Below are 23,913 nucleotides of genomic sequence, written 5' to 3' on the forward strand. Positions count from 1 at the left end.
TAGTAATTTTCTTGTTTGGAAATGAGTAATAGCTGTGGGATACAGATATACAACTTTATCAATGAACATTCTAAAAAAGCTTGTATTTTATTTAAGTAGTTTAGTCAATATATCAATTAACAAGCTACCCATATTAACTGTTTCAAGAAAGTTGACTCCTTTTCATAGTATATGTCATATATTCATTAAAAGAGCCAAAAAAAAAGGGGTTAAAATTGATAGATTATAATAAAATTGAAGTAAGATCCAAAACTGTTTGCAAGAAATGTGAAATTCCTTGAAAAGTATGTCCATCTTATGGCATGATCACTCAAGAAATAGCACGAACACTTTTTTTGTAAAATGGCTGAAAATTAAGTCATTCAGACCAAAATAATAATGTAAACACAAATCAGGGAATGATGCATTAAGTAACATGTAAGATGCTAAAATCAGTGAATGATAATAATGAAAAAACGCTTCTCTTTACCAATGAATAGTGAAATTGACCGTCTTTATAACACCCCACAGCTGAAAGGGGCGAGCATGTTTAGTGTGACGAGGATTCAAAGTCGCGACCCTCGGTTTACAGAGTCGAGTGCTTAACCACCTGACCATGCCGGTCCCAGGAAAGAAATATATGGTGAATAACATAGAGAACTAACCTATTATCGGATTCGCTATATACCATGTTCAGTGAATAGAACAACACTGAAATCCGAGGTTCGATTCCTCAAAATGGAAAGGACGCAGAGAATCAATTGTGGAACCCTGCTCTTAAGAAACACAGCAACAATAACACTCGATTCGCTATTTTATCAGCATTAAATTACTTTCATAAATTGCCAAGCTCATCTTTACTGTTTGGGATAAGGCCTATAAGTTTAATTTTTCATATCATTGAAATTACACATTTTAATGACGAGGATAAATATTCATAATTAATTCATTAGTCCATTGAATAATTAATCGTGACGATATATTTCCTTATTGTTTACGTATCTAAAGTTCTCATTTATACGTGCCAATTTGATATTTATTATTATTAATCGAACCTTTCTTTTCAATTTTGCGAAACAATACTCATTACAACAGGCTTAATACTAATATATAACGTATTGTTACCTGAATATTATTTTTTGACAATCACAATATAGTTACTAAGAGTTCTTCAACAACAATATATATATTGTGTAATTTCAACAGTTATTTAGATTATTAACATATCTTAGCAACATAAACCTTTAGAGAAAAGTAGCCCATAAAGCGTACGCAAATCAAAGAGACAGAGAAATTTCCTGAATAATGGATTTATTATTGCATAATTTTATTTGCCTTAGTTATCTTCCTTGCGGAAATCCAAACTACGGTGTTTGGAAGAGCTATTTTACCAAGCATACATGTAAAAGCTAAGTACACATACATCCGTCGAGGAAAAGATATTGAAGTTAAATGTATCCCACCTGGTTACAAACAAAAATATTTATTCAGCGATGTTGTTAGCTACAAATGGACAAGCCGAACAGGCACAATTGGATCTGTAGGAAACAAAATCAGAATGGACAAGTATACAGGCGACCTTATAATTAAAGACGTTCAAGCTTTCGATATGGGTGATTATAACTGTAATGTTATTTACTGGAATGAAGACATCAGGCCACAAACCAAACAACAAATCGTTGTGAACCATTATTTAAAAGGTAGATAATTGTACTGAATATTTATAACTTCATGTGAATATTTATCTTTCACTTAGAAAATAATTTCCGCTAACATAGTATTCTAATTAACGGGGATTTAGAGTTAACATCAATTTAAATTTACCATGGAATCTAATACGATATTTGTACAACAAAAAAAACGTTCAAGGCTCATACAAAATACACGTGTGGTGAGTGGCCGTAAAGTTACATACATAGGCCAAACTAAGTGCTGTTTGAAAGTTAATTTAGGAATATATACGGATACCGCACAGATCGCTTGTTTGTTTGCAGTTAAGCACAAAGCGACACAATGGGCTATGTGTGCTTTGCCCACCACGGGTATCGAAACCCAGTTTCTAGTGTTCTAACTTCAGATACACCATTTGGGCCACTCGGATGTACATAGATCTTTACTACCGTAACAGATGGATATACAGACATTGACGTTACCATTAAAGTCTTCTAACTGCGAAAGCGCACACGAATCAAAATATTCAACCAACACCGTTCCAACTCATATTGTTTTATTTAACCATCTGTAATTCGTGTAGTGTATTATAAATTGTGATTGATGAATATGTAGCATTACAATTCTAGTTTATTGTATTGTATGCATAAATATATTTTCCTTAAATTTCATTTCTCAAAAATAATAATAGTGTTTTTTATTGAACCCTATAAGCTACTCTCTAAGTTTCATATTCTCATGGGTCATGTGGACTTCGCAAAATCTACTAAATCAAAAAATACGATACCTTATATCCGAGAGCTTTCAAAAGGGACACATTTCGTTTTCATTGGCAAACTAGAAATAACCGTTTTGATTAGTTTCTGAGTGTTCATGAAGCAAAATAATCGTGAGGTATAACTACTGACAAAAAAAGGGAACACTAAACAAATGTAATAGAACAATAACCCGAAAATTATCATAAATAGATGACAGTTTATTACATTTTGCACTCCTTTATGATCAACAAAAATTAACAATAAACTTATATGGGAACAAATTTCTACGCATTCACGTGTATAAAGTTGGAGCTCAACTTTCGTTTATATAAAGACTCAATACTGAACTAATTTGGTGGGTATTTTCAAGGGCGGTCTTAGTCATTGTGAAGCCACGGGAGAATTCAATAAATGGGGATCCCATAATGATGAGAAAAGTCAAAAGTATATTGACAAGCACAGCATCGGGGACCCTTCTATGTCTGATGAGCCGAGCAATTGGCGAGTTTGGGAAACAGGTAAGACCACCTGTGAGTATTTGGGTTCTAAGATCTAACAAGCTCTTAATGAGCTTGATAGACAGAAGATCAGGAGCGCTAACAATGTTGTTTCTCTTTGCCCAAAGATACGCGGACACAGTCTTTTTTTGTAAGGAAAGCTCGAAGCTACTTCAGTTAAAGATCCACAATCTTTCTATTAGAGCATTTTCCCATAACTCTCTAGACATAGTTTCTAGTTTTATGCATTATCTTGACTTTAAAATGTCAAACTCATCAGAGATGTTGCCTGTGAGTATCATGCCGACATAAGAGTAATCTGTGTTACTGAATTTTGATGTGATATAAACATTCCAGCTTAAGATGTTTAACTAACTGATGGTTTACACTTATAAATTTACAAAAAAATTATAAATCGTTTATAAACAAAAAAAAATTCACTAGACAATTTCACATATCGTCATTAAAACTTCGTGTTAAAACATACAAAAAGATTGTTTAACTTATGTCAGTAAAATAGTTAACTTGGCAAATTTTAACAGTTTTATTTAATTTTTTATTTCAGTTTATTCGCCACCAGATAACAACATCATTTGTCCATATGGATACATGTTAGGGAAAAGTGATTGCTGTAAGTTGTGAATAATGATATACTTTTTTTTTTTTTTTTATGGAAAAAATTCTGTTTCTTGTAGACACATGTGTTTTCATTAATTTAAAGATAAAACATGAAGTACATTTGGATTCATCACAACTCAAATGTTTTTATTGAAACCTTGTAAAGTGTTTTTGTTAGTATATTTCTTCAAGTATATTTTTCACGACAGGATGATGAAAAATCGCTTGAATTTTAATTTCTTTTACACAGAGACGCAAAATAATATGTGAAGTAAGCAATATATGTAATAAACCTTTTGTGACTTTCAGTTAAAACGAAATATCACACTACAAAATACCTGTGCTAATTACATTATCACATGAAAGATTACCAGTTAGGTAAAATTTCTATAAGACATACAACTTACTATACGTGATGAAAATAGCAAGGTTTCCTAGTGGATAGCTTTGCGGTCTACTATTCAAATGGCTCCAGGTTCATTTGTTTTCAACTATTCGTTGCATCGTGTTTCAGAATAAGTTTACAAAAACACAACAAATGCCCACAAAATGTTAACAAAAAACATGAATAAATGTATTGCGGAAAATATCCCACATAAGAAACATTTTTCAAATATTTAAATTGTGGTATTACTGTGAAAAAGTGGTTACTTTATGAAAATAACCATCAATGGTACTGCGGTTTGTCAGAAGACTCACACCGCTAGAAATCGGGTTTCGATACCCGTTGAGATCAGATCACTGATAGCCTAATGTGGAGCTTTGTGCTTAATTCCAAATAAACAGACTAAGTTATGGAAACTATTTTATTAATTAGTAAATATTAAACCATACTAAATGTTTCATAATTTAACACAGAGTGAAGTTAAAATACATTTTAACCTTTTGTAAGAAAAATCTTGGAAAGTGTTTTCATTATTATGGAAACTGTAGAATATCGATTAAGATACAAAATCAAAATTTTTAATTTATTTTTGTGTATTTTAAGGTACCAAGAATACATCGATCTGTAATACATAAAAATATATTTTTCATATATATATACACATAAACACTATTTCAAATTGATCTTCACTAATTTTTTTCTGTACGTTCGATGTATCTGACGATTCTTTTGGAAAATATGTTAACAAAGCAGCTTTTAGAAAACTTATAAATACTATAACTTATTTATCTATAAAACTAAATGTTTACGAGCTTGTGTTGGTTCTGTTACATGATTTAATTTCCTTGCTTTTGTCAAATTCGTGGTGTTTAGGATATGGTTAAATACATACGTTAAAAATTATTCCTTTCATTAAGTTCCCTGCCCTCCTGGACAGTTCAGAAGCAAAAAACAGGAAGAATGTGTCCCGTGTCCCAAGGATCATTATAGTGATTATTTTGGATCATACAAATGTTCGGCTTGTCCTGAAAAACAATTTACAAACCCGGAGCCTCTTCACGGGATGCATGTAAACGTAAGTTTTATTACATACTTATAACCGCACTAAGAACCACTTTGTCTCAGGTATATTTAGAAATTCTATTGCTGCAAATGCTTAACTTTCAAATAACTTTAGATATTCTAGTCAGTATCATTAACAAGTCATGTTATTTATGTAGTTTAATATTATCCACTTCTTATATTGTGAATAAACCAACTTACGTTATGAACTTAATACCAAGTTCAGACAAGTGACCTGTTTCTACTATTCAAACAAATTATTTTGTTGAGATTTTATTCTTTGGTACTCCTGATTTTATTAGATTTTGTTTGAAACAGAGGTTTGACTGGTTTTGTTTCGATGTTCTATATCAGTTACCTTTTAAGATTTTATTTTCTCTTTTTTGTTAGTTTTAATGTAACTTAAGTTATTTTATTATCACTGTTTGTTCTTAATTTTCTCCGACTTTCATGTTTTTTTTTTTAAAATACGTTTGTTTTTTTCTAACGATCTGAATTATACGTTCTCACAATACAGAATATAAAATACAGTAGCGTATTGTTGTATTTGCAAGTTATGGCACATTAGGCCACATGCTTAGCATCTTATATCCGAATGATTACAAAAAAATTCCGAAATAAAAATATTCTTGTGTCATGGTTGGTAACTACGTAGAAGTGAGGACAATGTTTTAAAAGGAGGCTCAGTTTTCCAATAAATCAACAAAAAACTTCAGAATTCGACAAGTTAGGGTATAGGGGCTCTAATCTATCCTGGACAACTTCATCATTTATTATGATTACTGAAGAGAAGAAACAATTGAAAAACAACATAATTGTGATGAAGCTGGACACATATTTCTATTGTTTACAGAGTAATAAACAATAATTTGACTTAACAAAGGATTATAAGTTAAAGTTTACAAATCAGCAACTGTTTTCATTTGGCAAATGATTGAAACAGTGGGAATCAAACTATATCTTCAAAGTCCACAGTGTAACGATACAATGGACATTTATTCATTTAGCCGTTTTAAAATTGGTATTAGAATCCGATATACAGAGAAGAGTAAAATTTGAAAAGTGTTTCTGGTCAAAACTGACATAATCAGCGGCTACTAATAATGGTAATGAAATTGAGTACGATCGGAACAGCCCCTCTAGCTTGTAATACTTACAGTTAATTGGACAGATTTTTAATTTTAATTCAGACAAAACTGAAGCAGAAAATATCAACTCAATGGAACAAAATTGTACAGCCACCCTCTGAAACATTCTTCGTACGTCTATGATTTTGGATAAAAAAATTTAGTAAAACTCCATAAATAAGTATTTATATAAATGTTTGTACAATGATCTCTATATATAGGATGTCTTTTCGACACATTTATTTAAAAAAAAGATGCTATATATCTGATTTAATAAAACATCTTCTGTAATTTAAGTTACGACTAGATTTTAACAAATGGTTTCGGTGCTTCATTCCCGTTGGTTTCCTTTAGTTATAGGTATTGAAATTGTTAATGAGTTGAAATTAAATATTTTTCGCAGGTTAAATATTACCCAACTGGTGCGACTTGAAAACATTTATTAAGAAACGATATCAATGTTAAACAATGATAATATTGTTTTAATTTCAGCATCCCTCATAGAAAAGTTATTTACGCCTCCACTTGTTTTTTGCCACGGTGGGAATACCACTTCTAATACTTTTATTATGGTAAGCATAATATATTTTTGTTGGTTTAATTTGTTTATTGTTAGGTGGTACAGAAGCATCCAATGGGATCGAATTCCCTCAAGTTTATAGCTAATTGGTTGGGCAGGGTAACATTTTGGATATATTTCAATATCTGTATGGTTTGTTATAAATATTTTGAAATTGATATCTTATAAAGTAAATTTTAAATGGCACTTATGAGTTTTATACTGATTAAATATTTCTAACATGTAATAGGCTTACGAATAAGGAAGGTGTGGAGTTTTACAACTATGAAATTAAACTCGAATTTTTAACTAGAACTTACAGTGGGTGAAACAATTTAGATTTAACTGCTTATTATCAGTATTCGTCAGAAATATTTAATCACCACCTAATTCGTTTAATGTACAATTAATATTTTCATTTTAATTTCTTTTCCTGATTTAGAATATGATTTAAAATTGTTCTCTAAGAACAGAACTCTGCGACGTTGATTAAAGCAATTAAGAATCTTATTATGAAACGTGTCAATTGCCAGTGTACTAATATTCTATTGAAATATTGTAATGACGTTAAAGTTGTACAAATTATATTAAGATTGCTGCTACTTATTGGTTAGCTCATGTTACTTTTGATACAAGTGTATTGATAATCATAGCTACAGACATGTTTATCAAAATTAAACTGTTCATTTTTCAGTATTATAATTCGTAAACGAGAGAGTCTCAAAGTATTACTGCGTTGTCAAGACAGGAATTCAGGAAAAGAAAGAAACTTCAATTTTGTAAAATATTCACCAATTAGAGATTCTAGTGTAGAACGTGTGGAAGATGCAGAAAAATCTACAAGAAGTTCTACAACGACAAATTTATCAGAAATTTGTGACGTGAGTGTTAAGAAATTTTGTTCAAGATCTTATTAAGTAATTATACAATGAATACAAAAATGTAAGTTGCTTTTTGTTAGTGTGAAGCATAAGCCCATTCAAACGAAATCCGGTTTTTAGTATTATAAGCCTTCAGATTGGACACTGAGGTACTGGAGAAAAAACTTGAAATATACAGTGGCGAGATCGAATCTCGTCATCGAACATGACTGTCATTACAGCCTTATAGCCATTATACTGTGACGATCAGTTTCACTGTTCATTAATAAATAGTAGCACATGTCTTGTCTGTCACTTAAAAATTAGGGACGGATTGCGAAGATAACCCTAGGCTTGTACAAAATTCAACAACAACAAAAACAATAAAACCGATACAAAAGTTATCTGTATCACTCGTCGTTAGATTGAAAGCAGCTAGCCAACACACCAGCCGTCACACATACTTGAACTACTAATATCGAATTATGGGACTTCATCGTCACTCTTATAACACACTCATAGACAGAAAATCTAGAGAGTAAATTCTAGTAATGGATTTAGAACTGTGCGCCCATTCTAGCTGCTAAGGCACATTTGACAAGTGATTATATCAAATTGACCGAAACAATAATCTTAAAATGTACCATATCAAATACTAAATCTACTGATACAAAATACACATTGCCAACGGACTGAATCCCGGAAAAGACGTACTTTATAAGTATTGTTCTCACACTTTAATAAATATTTAATTTATATTCTAATTTGAATATACAGACTCAAGACCACTCTTATGGAATGACAAATCATTGTTCTGAATGAGATTCAAATTTGCTTCAAGTTTGACTCTTTGACTTTAAGGAATTAGTTCATCAACGTATTTTTTTGTGATATTCAAGATTGTTTTATTACATTTTATTATTAAATTAGGTTGAAGTTTGACTTTACGACCTCAAGGTAGGCCTGACATGGCCAGATGATTAAGGTACTCGACTCGCAATGTGAGAGGCGGGGACTTGAATCCCCGTCTCTTTCTAGCTATCGGGATGTTAAAAGTTACGGTCAAATCCACTATTTGTTTGTAAAGAGTAGCCAAGAGTTGACGGCTGGTGGTAATAACTAGGTGCCTTCCCTCTATTCTTTCACTGCTACATTATAGAATTTTAACATCGAAGTTTTAAGTGAAATGAAAAAACAAACGACTTTAGGAAGTTGTTCATCACCGTATGATATTTAAGATATTTTTTAATATTTCAATAATAAATAAATAATATAAATTCGTTTTACAGTCTCAGATATATGAACATTAACTTAGTAGCTAAAGTTTCCATTACGTCCTTCCTGCATTACAAGTTTTGGTGGACCAGTTTTTTAACTGTTTTGCTACTCGTTTGTCACGAACACAAAGTGAGTTAGCTGTGAAGTTAAGATGAACGTAAACTGATATTGATAAATCATCATAAGCGCTGAAAGTAATTTGGCATTAATTACTTTTTCTGTATTTCAATACTTATCGAAATTTCTTTATTTTCTTAAAATGACAAACCACTATATATCTATATATAGGACAGATTAATATTTACACTAAATATTGCTAGAGGAAAATATTAAAACCCACACATCTGATATTTAAAATGAAATGAGTTTAATGTATTTTTAACATCAATGTTAATACATTTGAGTTACTTAATTACGAATGTTTTCTGTTAAATAAGGATATTATTTATTTTATGTGACCGATTTTGTTTCAGACAAATATATTATTAACATATTTTTGTGTTTATTTCACAAGGATAACAAAACCCAATGATTTCAAGTGATCTTACAAAAGTGAAATTGATGGATTGCCGAAAACTGAAATTATCAACCAACTCTTTAAACCTGTCGATGAGAATCATTCAAAAACATTTCCATTACCTGCAGAATCAAAAACAAAACCTCCTACACTTCAATATACACTCTCTAAACTCACAGCTCTCGCAGATTTTCTTTGCCAGAATTCAGAGTATAGAATTAAAAATCAACCGAACTTCAATTGCACCTCTTCTTCAAAAAAGCCACAAAGAAATTTATCATATAAAGTAAAACCGAAGTTGAAAATATACAAACACCTTACAATTACAGACGTTCAAGCTTTCGATAAGGGTGACTACAGCGGTAATGTAATTTACTGAAAAGAAGACATCAGGTCACAAACCAAACAACAAATTGTTGGACACAAACTAAGTTATGGAAACTATTTTATTAATTAGTAAATATTAAACCATATTAAATGTTTCATAATTTCACACAGAGTGAATTTAAAACACAAATAAACCTTTTATATGAAAAATCTTGGAAAGTGTTTTCATTGTTATGAAAACTGTAGAATATCGTTTGAGATGCGAAATCAGAATTTTTAATTTATTTTTGTGTATTTTAAGGTAACAATAATACATAGATCTGCAATACATAAAAATATATTTTTCATATATATACACCTAAACACTATTTCAAATTGATCTTCACTAATTTTTTTCTGTACGTTCGATGTATCTGACGATTCTTTTGGAAAATATGTTAACAAAGCAGCTTTTAGAAAACTTATAAATACTATAACTTATTTATCTATAAAACTAAATGTTTACGAGCTTGTGTTGGTTCTGTTACATGATTTAATTTCCTTGCTTTTGTCAAATTCGTGGTGTTTAGGATATGGTTAAATACATACGTTAAAATTATTCCTTTCATTAAGTTCCCTGCCCTCCTGGACAGTTCAGAAGCAAAAAACAGGAAGAATGTGTCCCGTGTCTCAAGGATCATTACAGTGATTATTTTGGATCCTGCAAATGTTCGGCTTGTCCTGGAAGACGATTTACAAACCCGGAGCCTCTTCACGGGATGCATGTAAACGTAAGTTTTATTACATACTTATAACCGCACTAAGAACCACTTTGTCTCAGGTATATTTAGAAATTCTATTGCTGCAAATGCTTAACTTTCAAATAACTTTAGATATTCTAGTCAGTATCATTAACAAGTCATGTTATTTATGTAGTTTAATATTATCCACTTCTTATATTGTGAATAAACCAACTTACGTTATGAACTTAATACCAAGTTCAGACAAGTGACCTGTTTCTACTATTCAAACAAATTATTTTGTTGTGATTTTATTCTTTGGTACTCCTGATTTTATTAGATTTTTGTTTGAAACAGAGGTTTGACTGGTTTTGTTTCGATGTTCTATATCAGTTACCTTTTAAGATTTTATTTTCTCTTTTTTGTTAGTTTTAATGTAACTTAAGTTATTTTTATTATCACTGTTTGTTCTTAATTTTCTCCGACTTTCATGTTTTTTTTGTTTAAAATACGTTTGTTTTTCTAACGATCTGAATTATACGTTCTCACAATACAGAATATAAAATACAGTAGCGTATTGTTGTATTTGCAAGTTATGGCACATTAGGCCACATGCTTAGCATCTTATATCCGAATGATTACAAAAAAATTCCGAAATAAAAATATTCTTGTGTCATGGTTGGTAACTACGTAGAAGTGAGGACAATGTTTTAAAAGGGGCTCAGTTTTCCAATAAATCAACAAAAAACTTCAGAATTCGACAAGTTAGGGTATAGGGGCTCTAATCTATCCTGGACAACTTCATCATTTATTATGATTACTGAAGAGAAGAAACAATTGAAAAACAACATAATTGTGATGAAGCTGACACATATTTCTATTGTTTACAGAGTAATAAACAATAATTTGACTTAACAAAGGATTATAGGCTAAAAGTTTACAAATCAGCAACTGTTTTCATTTGGCAAATGATTGAAACAGTGGGAATCAAACTATATCTTCAAAGTCCACAGTGTAACGATACAATGGACATTTATTCATTTAGCCGTTTTAAAATTGGTATTAGAATCCGATATACAGAGAAGAGTAAAATTTGAAAAGTGTTTCTGGTCAAAACTGACATAATCAGCGGCTACTAATAATGGTAATGAAATTGAGTACGATCGGAACAGCCCCTCTAGCTTGTAATACTTACAGTTAATTGGACAGATTTTTAATTTTAATTCAGACAAAACTGAAGCAGAAAATATCAACTCAATGGAACAAAAATTGTACAGCCACCCTCTGAAACATTCTTCGTACATCTATGATTTTGGATAAAAAATTTAGTAAAACTCCATAAATAAGTATTTATATAAATGTTTGTACAATGATCTCTATATATAGGATGTCTTTTCGACACATTTATTTAAAAAAAAAGATGCTATATATCTGATTTAATAAAACATCTTCTGTAATTTAAGTTACGACTAGGTTTTAACAAATGGTTTCGGTGCTTCATTCCCGTTGGTTTCCTTTAGTTATAGGTATTGAAATTGTTAATGAGTTGAAATTAAATATTTTCGCAGGTTAAATATTACCCAACTGGTGCGACTTGAAAACATTTATTAAGAAACGATATCAATGTTAAACAATGATAATATTGTTTTAATTTCAGCATCCCTCATAGAAAAGTTATTTACGCCTCCACTTGTTTTTTGCCACGGTGGGAATACCACTTCTAATACTTTTATTATGGTAAGCATAATATTTTTGTTGGTTTAATTTGTTTATTGTTAGGTGGTACAGAAGCATCAATGGGATCGAATTCCCTCAAGTTTATAGCTAATTGGTTGGGCAGGGTAACATTTTGGATATATTTCAATATCTGTATGGTTTGTTATAAATATTTTGAAATTGATATCTTATAAAGTAAATTTTAAATGGCACTTATGAGTTTTATACTGATTAAATATTTCTAACATGTAATAGGCTTACGAATAAGGAAGGTGTGGAGTTTTACAACTATGAAATTAAACTCGAATTTTTAACTAGAACTTACAGTGGGTGAAACAATTTAGATTTAACTGCTTATTATCAGTATTCGTCAGAAATATTTAATCACCACCTAATTCGTTTAATGTACAATTAATATTTTCATTTTAATTTCTTTTCCTGATTTAGAATATGATTTAAAATTGTTCTCTAAGAACAGAACTTTGCGACGTTGATTAAAGCAATTAAGAATCTTATTATGAAACGTGTCAATTGCCAGTGTACTAATATTCTATTGAAATATTGTAATGACGTTAAAGTTGTACAAATTATATTAAGATTGCTGCTACTTATTGGTTAGCTCATGTTACTTTTGATACAAGTGTATTGATAATCATAGCTACAGACATGTTTATCAAAATTAAACTGTTCATTTTTCAGTATTATAATTCGTAAACGAGAGAGTCTCAAAGTATTACTGCGTTGTCAAGACAGGAATTCAGGAAAAGAAAGAAACTTCAATTTTGTAAAATATTCACCAATTAGAGATTCTAGTGTAGAACGTGTGGAAGATGCAGAAAAATCTACAAGAAGTTCTACAACGACAAATTTATCAGAAATTTGTGACGTGAGTGTTAAGAAATTTTGTTCAAGATCTTATTAAGTAATTATACAATGAATACAAAATGTAAGTTGCTTTTTTGTTAGTGTGAAGCATAAGCCCATTCAAACGAAATCCGGTTTTAGTATTATAAGCCTTCAGATTGGACACTGAGGTACTGGAGAAAAAACTTGAAATATACAGTGGCGAGATCGAATCTCGTCATCGAACATGACTGTCATTACAGCCTTATAGCCATTATACTGTGACGATCAGTTTCACTGTTCATTAATAAATAGTAGCACATGTCTTGTCTGTCACTTAAAATTAGGGACGGATTGCGAAGATAACCCTAGGCTTGTACAAAATTCAACAACAACAAAACAATAAAACCGATACAAAAGTTATCTGTATCACTCGTCGTTAGATTGAAAGCAGCTAGCCAACACACCAGCCGTCACACATACTTGAACTACTAATATCGAATTATGGGACTTCATCGTCACTCTTATAACACACTCATAGACAGAAAATCTAGAGAGTAAATTCGCAGTAATGGATTTAGAACTGTGCGCCCATTCTAGCTGCTAAGGCACATTTGACAAGTGATTATATCAAATTGACCGAAACAATAATCTTAAAATGTACCATATCAAATACTAAATCTACTGATACAAAATACACATTGCCAACGGACTGAATCCCGGAAAAGACGTACTTTATAAGTATTGTTCTCACACTTTAATAAATATTTAATTTATATTCTAATTTGAATATACAGACTCAAGACCACTCTTATGGAATGACAAATCATTGTTCTGAATGAGATTCAAATTTGCTTCAAGTTTGACTCTTTGACTTTAAGGAATTAGTTCATCAACGTATTTTTTTGTGATATTTAAGATTGTTTTATTACATTTTATTATTAAATTAGGTTGAAGTTTGACTTTACGACCTCAAGGTAGGCCTGACATGGCCAGATGATTAAGGTACTCGACTCGCAATGTGAGAGGCGGGGACTTGAATCCCCGACTCTTTCTAGCTATCGGGATGTTAAAAAGTTACGGTCAAATCCACTATTTGTTTGTAAAAGAGTAGCCAAAGAGTTGACGGCTGGTGGTAATAACTAGGTGCCTTCCCTCTATTCTTTCACTGCTACATTATAGAATTTTAACATCGAAGTTTTTAAGTGAAATGAAAAACAAACGACTTTTAGGAAGTTGTTCATCACCGTATGATATTTAAGATATTTTTTAATATTTCAATAATAAATAAATAATATAAATTCGTCTTACAGTCTCAGATATATGAACATTAACTTAGTAGCTAAAGTTTCCATTACGTCCTTCCTGCATTACAAGTTTTGGTGGAACAGTTTTTTAACTGTTTTGCTACTCGTTTGTCACGAACACAAAGTGAGTTAGCTGTGAAGTTAAGATGAACGTAAACTGATATTGATAAATCATCATAAGCGCTGAAAGTAATTTGGCATTAATTACTTTTTCTGTATTTCAATACTTATCGAAATTTCTTTATTTTCTTAAAATGACAAACCACTATATATCTATATATAGGACAGATTAATATTTACACTAAATATTGCTAGAGGAAAATATTAAAACCCACACATCTGATATTTAAAATGAAATGAGTTTAATGTATTTTTAACATCAATGTTAATACATTTGAGTTACTTAATTACGAATGTTTTTCTGTTAAATAAGGATATTATTTATTTTATGTGACCGATTTTGTTTCAGACAAATATATTATTAACATATTTTTGTGTTTATTTCACAAGGATAACAAAACCCAATGATTTCAAGTGATCTTACAAAAGTGAAATTGATGGATTGCCGAAAACTGAAATTATCAACCAACTCTTTAAACCTGTCGATGAGAATCATTCAAAACATTTCCATTACCTGCAGAATCAAAACAAAACCTCCTACACTTCAATATACACTTTCTAAACTCACAGCTCTCGCAGATTTTCTTTGCCAGAATTCAGGTATAGAATTAAAATCAACCGAACTTCAATTGCACCTCTTCTTCAAAAAAGCCACAAAGAAATTTATCATATAAAGTAAAACCGAAGTTGAAAATATACAAACACCTTACAATTACAGACGTTCAAGCTTTCGATAAGGGTGACTACAGCGGTAATGTAATTTACTGAAAAGAAGACATCAGGTCACAAACCAAACAACAAATTGTTGGACACAAACTAAGTTATGGAAACTATTTTATTAATTAGTAAATATTAAACCATATTAAATGTTTCATAATTTCACACAGAGTGAATTTAAAACACAAATAAACCTTTTATATGAAAAATCTTGGAAAGTGTTTTCATTGTTATGAAAACTGTAGAATATCGTTTGAGATGCGAAATCAGAATTTTTAATTTATTTTTATGTATTTTTAAGGTAACAATAATATATAGATCTGCAATACATAAAATATATTTTTCATATATATACACCTAAACACTATTTCAAATTGATCTTCACTAATTTTTTTCTGTACGTTCGATGTATCTGACGATTCTTTTGGAAAATATGTTAACAAAGCAGCTTTTAGAGAAAACTTATAAATACTATAACTTATTTATCTATAAAACTAAATGTTTACGAGCTTGTGTTGGTTCTGTTACATGATTTAATTTCCTTGCTTTTGTCAAATTCGTGGTGTTTAGGATATGGTTAAATACATACGTTAAAATTATTCCTTTCATTAAGTTCCCTGCCCTCCTGGACAGTTCAGAAGCAAAAACAGGAAGAATGTGTCCCGTGTCTCAAGGATCATTACAGTGATTATTTTGGATCCTGCAAATGTTCGGCTTGTCCTGGAAGACGATTTACAAACCCGGAGCCACTTCACGGGATGCATGTAAACGTAAGTTTTATTACATACTTATAACCGCACTAAGAACCACTTTGTCTCAGGTATATTTAGAAATTCTATTGCTGCAAATGCTTAACTTTCAAATAACTTTAGATATTCTAGTCAGTATCATTAACAAGTCATGTTATTTATGTAGTTTAATATTATCCACTTCTTATATTGTGAATAAACCAACTTACGTTATGAACTTAATACCAAGTTCAGACAAGTGACCTGTTTCTACTATTCAAACAAATTATTTTGTTGTGATTTTATTCTTTGGTACTCCTGATTTTATTAGATTTTTGTTTGAAACAGAGGTTTGACTGGTTTTGTTTCGATGTTCTATATCAGTTACCTTTTAAGATTTTATTTTCTCTTTTTTGTTAGTTTTAATGTAACTTAAGTTATTTTTATTATCACCGTTTGTTCCTAATTTTTTCCGACTTTCATGTTTTTTTGTTTAAAATACGTTTGTTTTTTCTAACGATCTGAATTATACGTTCTCACAATACAGAATATAAAATACAGTAGCGTATTGTTGTATTTGCAAGTTATGGCACATTAGGCCACATGCTTAGCATCTTATATCCGAATGATTACAAAAAATTCCGAAATAAAAATATTCTTGTGTCATGGTTGGTAACTACGTAGAAGTGAGGACAATGTTTTAAAAGGGGCTCAGTTTTCCAATAAATCAACAAAAAACTTCAGAATTCGACAAGTTAGGGTATAGGGGCTCTAATCTATCCTGGACAACTTCATCATTTATTATGATTACTGAAGAGAAGAAACAATTGAAAAACAACATAATTGTGATGAAGCTGGAGACATATTTCTATTGTTTACAGAGTAATAAACAATAATTTGACTTAACAAAGGATTATAGGTTAAAGTTTACAAATCAGCAACTGTTTTCATTTGGCAAATGATTGAAACAGTGGGAATCAAACTATATCTTCAAAGTCCACAGTGTAACGATACAATGGACATTTATTCATTTAGCCGTTTTAAAATTGGTATTAGAATCCGATATACAGAGAAGAGTAAAATTTGAAAAGTGTTTCTGGTCAAAACTGACATAATCAGCGGCTACTAATAATGGTAATGAAATTGAGTACGATCGGAACAGCCCCTCTAGCTTGTAATACTTACAGTTAATTGGACAGATTTTTAATTTTAATTCAGACAAAACTGAAGCAGAAAATATCAACTCAATGGAACAAAAATTGTACAGCCACCCTCTGAAACATTCTTCGTACATCTATGATTTTGGACAAAAAAATTTAGTAAAACTCCATAAATAAGTATTTATATAAATGTTTGTACAATGATCTCTATATATAGGATGTCTTTTCGACACATTTATTTAAAAAAAAAATGCTATATATCTGATTTAATAAAACATCTTCTGTAATTTAAGTTACGACTAGGTTTTAACAAATGGTTTCGGTGCTTCATTCCCGTTGGTTTCCTTTAGTTATAGGTATTGAAATTGTTAATGAGTTGAAATTAAATATTTTCGCAGGTTAAATATTACCCAACTGGTGCGACTTGAAAACATTTATTAAGAAACGATATCAATGTTAAACAATGATAATATTGTTTTAATTTCAGCATCCCTCATAGAAAAGTTATTTACTTCTCCACTTGTTTTTTGTCACGGTGGAAATACCACTTCTAATACTTTTATTATGGTAAGCATAATATTTTTGTTGGTTTAATTTGTTTATTGTTAGGTGGTACAGAAGCATCAATGGGATCGAATTCCCTCAAGTTTATAGGTAATGAGTTTTATACAGATTAAATATTTCTAACATGTAATAAACTTACGAATAAGGAAGGTGTGAAGTTTTAGAACTATGCAATTAAACTCGAATTTTTAACTAGTACTTACAGTGGGTGAAACAATTTAGATTCAAGTGTTAATTATCCGTATTCGTTAGAAATATAAACTCACCAGCTAACTCATTTAATATGCAATTAATATTTTCGTTTTTATTTCTTTTTTCACTATTTATTTGTAAAAGAGTAGCCCAAGAGTTGACGGCTGGTGGTAATAACTAGGTGCCTTCCCTCTATTCTTTCACTGCTACATTATAGAATTTTAACATCGAAGTCTTTAGGTGAAATGAAAAAACAAACGACTTTTAAGAAGTTGTTCATCACCGTATTATATTTAAGATATTTTTAAATATTTCAATAGTAAATAAATAATATGAATTCGTTTTACAGTCTGAGATATATGAACAATAACTTAGTAGCTAAAGTTTCTATTACGTCCTTCCTGTATTACAAGTTTTGGTGGACCAGTTTTTAATTGTTTTGCTACTCGTTTGTCACGAACACAAAGTGAGTTAGCTGTGAAGTTAAGATGAACGTAAACTGATATTGATAAATCATCATAAGCGCTGAAAGTAATTTGGCATTAATTACTTTTCTGTATTTTAATACTGATCGAAATTTCTTTATTTTCTTAAAATGACAAACCACTATATATCTATATATAGGACAGATTAATATTTACACTAAATATTGCTCGGAGAAAATATTAAAACCCACACATCTGATATTTAAAATGAAATGAGTTTAATGTAGCCGTCCCTTTTTTTAACATCAATATTAATGCATTTGAGCTACTTAATTACGAATGTTTTCCGTTAAATAAGGATATTATTTATTTTACGTGACCGATTTTGTTTCAGACAAATATATTATTAATATATTTTTGTTTATTTCACAAGGATAACAAAAAGCCAATAATTTCAAGGGAAATTGATGGATTGATGGATTGCCGAAAACTGAAATTACCAACCAACTCTTTAAACCTGTCGATGAGAATCATTCAAAAACATTTCCATTACCTGCAGAATGAAAGACAAAATCTCCTACACTTCAATATACACTCTCTAAACTCACAGCTCTTTGCCAGAATCCAAAGTATAGAATTAAAACCAACCTAACTTCAGTTGCACCTCTTATTATTGATGTATTTCATGATGTTTCAATGAAGTAGAAGATAATCGATTACATCTGAAGAAAACATTTGAAACGTAAAATAATTTTCTGTGCCGACAAAGTGAAATCTTACATCTTTAGTTTATTTTGAATCCATTATTCATTTATTTGTGTATTGAAATATGTTTAGTATGATGTATCACTGTTTATTTTCTCGTGTTGTTATACAGATGTAAAATATAGACTTTATCTGCAACCGTAATAAAAACATAGTGTAGAAAAGTTGAATGAAAGTTGATCTGGTATTTTATGAACTAAAGTGTTTATAGATTAACAGTGTATTTAGAAATTTTGTCAATAAATGTATCAGTTTTTTCTCAAGCCTGTAATTTCACATTGTTATTGTAAGGTGTGTTCTAAAATAACAGACATAACTGTATTGGATATATAAAATGTGGAAGAATAATACTTTGATTTTTGACTGAAGGTTCTTTTGATATGATAATTGATAAGTCTCTTCTGGTTATAAACTATATTCAAGTGTCAGCAATGTTGCTGAAAGAGTCCCGAACGTTTAAAGATATATTACTGATACTGGTCATGAAGTATACAGCAACTGTTTTATTATAAGAATATTACTAAGTTAGAGTTGTGTCTAATAATTTTTGACAATGAGAATTTATCGAGCTTTTAATATGAATGTAAATAGTTTTAGTCAGCAAGAAACAAGCTCAAATCAAAGATTTCTGAAAATATCTATAGAAAGACAAGAATATAGTTTTTGTTTTAGTTTGTACAGTATTATATTTTAAACATAATTATTTTTTAGATAGTTGTTTAAACTCTAGTGTAACAAATCACCTTGTAAAGCTTGTTTGTTTGTTTTTGAATTTCGCACAAAGCTACTCGAGGGCTATCTGTGCTAGCCGTCCCTAATTTAGCAGTGTAAGACTAGAGGGAAGGCAGCTAGTCATCACCACCCACCGCCAACTTTTGGGCTACTCTTTTACCAACGAATAGTGGGATTGACCGTTACATTATACACCCCCACGGCTGGGAGGGCGAGCATGTTTAGCGCGACGGGGCGCGAACCCGCGACCCTTGGATTAAGTCGCACGCCTTACGCGCTAGGCCATGCCGGGCCTTGTAAAACAAAACAGAAGATTTAAAAAAAAAAATCGTTCCCGATTAATACATTGATTGAAATCTCCTCAGACATAACTTAATACTAGGCATTGTACATCCAGATTTTAACTATGTTATTCAATTTTGAGAGATAAAAGTAGTTAATTATAAAGAGTTTGATCGGGAAATGTGGGATAATCGCATCGTAGTTTCAGGTACATTTGGGTCAGCTGAATAAAGGACAGCAGGTCCAACGACTACCTTGCTTCGTGTTTAGGGACCGACTTGTATTTGTTTTACTTATTAGTTGATCCAAGTTATTCAGTATACCTGAACTCTCTTAATGCAGCTAAAATACTCTAATATATAATGTATTCGGCAAACTTTACTAATTTATTAGTCATTTAACTTATACCAAAATAATACATATAGAATTTATAAAAATAACATGTATATTTTAATATTTCTAACGATGAGTTTACAAATTGAAATTGGCACCGATTTCCTGCACTATAGTTCAGCTAAATAATGGGAGATTCTTCAAGACATGTAGTGTGAAATAATTTTGTAATATTAGATTACCTTAATTCGTGAGACATAAATGTAAAATCAAAGTAAATGATCCTTATTCAAACAAATATATGCTACAATGGATGGTTGCGTTTAGTGTAGAGTCAGGTTTGATGTTGTTGTAAGGTGTTTGGATGAAATCACAAGGAATAATAATTCTGTTAAGACCATGTTCCAAACTGAATAAATATCATGTTACTAATTGAATTAACTCATTAACAACACACTCATCCAACCTGGTTAACATTACATATTTGGAAGTTAATTTTTCAAGAGATCACTCGACTTTCAATAAAATGTTAAATGTACAACTTCACAAATAATAGATGATGTTATTGCCATTTCTACCACAAAAAAAGACATGTAGTGTTATTTAGGTGAATGATACAAAACATGTTGAGCAAAGGAAATTTAGTGACTTGCTTGACCATGTTATGCTGGAACTGCATAAATACCAAATGTTAAAATAAATCAGTATTAATACAAGGAGGTAAAAAACACAAGGTATGGTTATATACCACAGCCCTAACAAAGAAAGATGTTACTAACGAACTTAGTAACTTTAAAGTAACTACCTCTGAAGTTGACTGGAAACATATTATCAGAAATCAAGTTTGTCATTGATTGTAGGCATAAAGTCGTTGATATGAAAATATTATGCTTCAGATTTACAGAAATTGAGTTCGTCATTGGTCGTAGACATAAAGTAGTTGTTATGAATATGTTATGATTAAAAGTATGGCATTACTCCTGTCAACATGTGTCAACGAAGCCATTTTCAAACCATGTTACTGAGTTACGTTAAAATGTAATTAAACCACTTTAATATGTATGTATTTTAATGAAATTGTTATTATAAAGTACGTTACAACTTTTATATTATCTAAGTTTTACTCCTTTATTTTAGAAAGAAACGTTTAAAAGAGAAATTAAAACTTAAAGTTTTTGCTGCCACGTGATATTACAAGTGTAAACTTTAACAGATATAATACATAATACTGTAAGAATATAATAAAGATTGTGGGTATAGAATGGTAAGCTGAAGTATCAACTGTCTTTAATTTGCGTCTGTAAAATTAAAAAAAAATTCTCGATGGGGTTTTCATTCTAATATTTCTAAGCTTAAGAAATGTAACCTAAGACTCATTTCTCGTATCGGTTTATTTAAAATAAACCAGGCATAGCTATAAAAGCATTAAAGAAAGGTAGTTAAACATAATCACAGTAACTGAAAGATTAAACAAAGAGGTAATGTAGGTGTTCTAAATGTTTATGTGTGTTTATCTATTTTTACCTTATATTTATATTTACATTACAGTTTGGTGCTTGTTGTTAAAGCCATGTTTTCTTACCAAGTTTACTCTTCATACTATAATAGAATTTTTGCTTGAATGATACTTGAAAAAACGTTTTTATTATGCAATTTGTAACCTCGAACTTCTCGAAATATTTATCCTGAGTGCATGTAGGTTTGCAGTAGGGTTACGAATTTCTGATTTCACTTCAGTTTCCTCTCAGAAAAATTCATTTTTCTTCGCTCTCAGGGTGAACATATGACGTCATAAATACAACACACGCAGATCTAATTTACTGGCGTCATATATATAAAAGAATAGTACTGTCTGTTATTTGGCCATGTAAATACTTCGCACAGTTTGCATGGATCTTTTTCCAAAATCGGTATGGAAGCTCATTAGATCCATGAGGAAATACACAAGTTATCAATTTTGCATTTTGCTGTTTTTCTCCCCTCATTACTTAGCACCTGAGATGGATCTTCACTAAATTTGGCACGAAGGTTTGTTGCATCCATGTGGTTTGTTTGTTTGTTTTTGAATTTCGCGCAAAGCTACTCAAGGGCTATCTGCGCTAGCCGTCCCTAATTTAGCAGTGTAAGACTAGAGGAAAGGCAGCCAGTGATCACCACCCACCGCCAACTGTTGGGCTGCTCTTTTACCAACGAATAGTGGAATTGACCGTCACATTATAACGTCCCACGGCTGGGAGGCGAGCACATTTGGCGCGACGCATCCATGAGGAGATATATTCAAATTTATGGTTTCATAATTTTATTTTTGCTATTTTAGGGTTTTTTTATTATGTGTAGAGATAAAACTTTTCATATCCTGAGATAACCTTTCATTAATTATGAATTCACATAACTTCCATCCACGGTACAGATACCCCAGCTAGTCATAGTAAAGAATGTTCCTCCATAATTTCAGGAAAACAGAGATACTTGATGTTGATTTTTTGCATACATATGACAGAGACATAAAAACACTTACTGTGTGTTTTTAGATATTAATCTGAGTTTTGTAATACAGGTTACAGTCACGTGGCTCCACTATCAAGAGGAAGGAGTTTTTTTTTTGTATCGTGTGTGAGTCACTTGGTATTCCACTAACATTAATCTTGGTGACAGCTTACGTAAAACGCTGAATGATCCACGATACGTGGTTTCTCCACTTCTTAAACTACAAATTCGGGCATCTTTACCAATCGTTTAATATAAGGATGAAACACTTCGCTACTGCAGCAGTAAGAAGTAGACTATTAGAATGCCTTTTAATAATAATATATTATATATATATATTGTGATGGTACATCACCTTCCTATATTAAGGTGATACATTGGTCTTTTGTGGCGGAACCAGGGGTGGCCAAATAGTTACAAAGTCAGCTTACCGATCAATGGAGCTCAGGTTCAAGACGTGACGCCGCTAAACACGTCCTGCATTTTGACTGAGGGCGCACCATAAAATTGAAAGTCTCTCTGGCAAGTTGTTTGTTTTTTAATTTCACACAAAACTACACGAGGGCTATCTGCACTCGAGAGAAGACAACTAATCATCACCACGCAGCGTCAACTCTTGGCCTACTTTTATACCAACGAATAGTAGGATTGACTATTATATTATAACACACGCACGGCTGAAAAGGCGAGCATATTTGGTGGAACGGCTGGTTCGAACACCCGACTCCCAGATTACTAGTCGAGTGCTCTAACCACATCACCTATTTGTGATAACGTGTTATTGACTGGCTACCATCTCTCTGGTATACTGACCACACTCTTTACATTTTGTATTTCATTATGTGCTGTTCAGGATGAAAATTCTATTTGAAGAATTTATCATTTAGTTCTATAAATTGAAAAGCAGTTTATAATTAGTCTAAGCGTTGTTTAATGGTTATCGTGACGGTTGTCAATCTGAGGACCGATGGTTTGTGTCTCTTGGCTCTTCACACTCAATACTTTGAAATAGTAAGAATGTCATAAAGGTGGTAGACAAATCCACTATTCAATTATAGTAGCCCAAGAGACTGCGATGGGTGATGTTAACGAGATGCCTTCTCTCTAGTCTATAATTTCGAAATTAGAGACAGCTAGCATGTACAGTTTGTGTGCAGATTTCAAGTATCAAAACAACAACAAAAC

At 31.2% G+C, this 23,913-nt stretch overlaps 1 protein-coding gene across 1 annotated transcript in view; it reads left to right on the plus strand.

The window, feature by feature from the left end:
- LOC143240532 (uncharacterized) overlaps positions 1-23,913 on the plus strand; it is a 154,925-nt gene that overhangs the window by 89,243 nt on the left and 41,769 nt on the right. The window contains exons 2-5 of the mRNA XM_076483118.1: positions 2,779-2,926; positions 3,471-3,536; positions 10,251-10,408; positions 15,674-15,744. Coding sequence (XP_076339233.1) covers positions 2,779-2,926; positions 3,471-3,536; positions 10,251-10,408; positions 15,674-15,744 — 443 coding nt within the window. The remainder of the gene's footprint in view (positions 1-2,778; positions 2,927-3,470; positions 3,537-10,250; positions 10,409-15,673; positions 15,745-23,913) is intronic.

This window comes from Tachypleus tridentatus, chromosome 13, assembly GCF_004210375.1.
Source record: "Tachypleus tridentatus isolate NWPU-2018 chromosome 13, ASM421037v1, whole genome shotgun sequence".
Classification (NCBI taxonomy): Eukaryota; Metazoa; Arthropoda; class Merostomata; order Xiphosura; family Limulidae; genus Tachypleus; species Tachypleus tridentatus.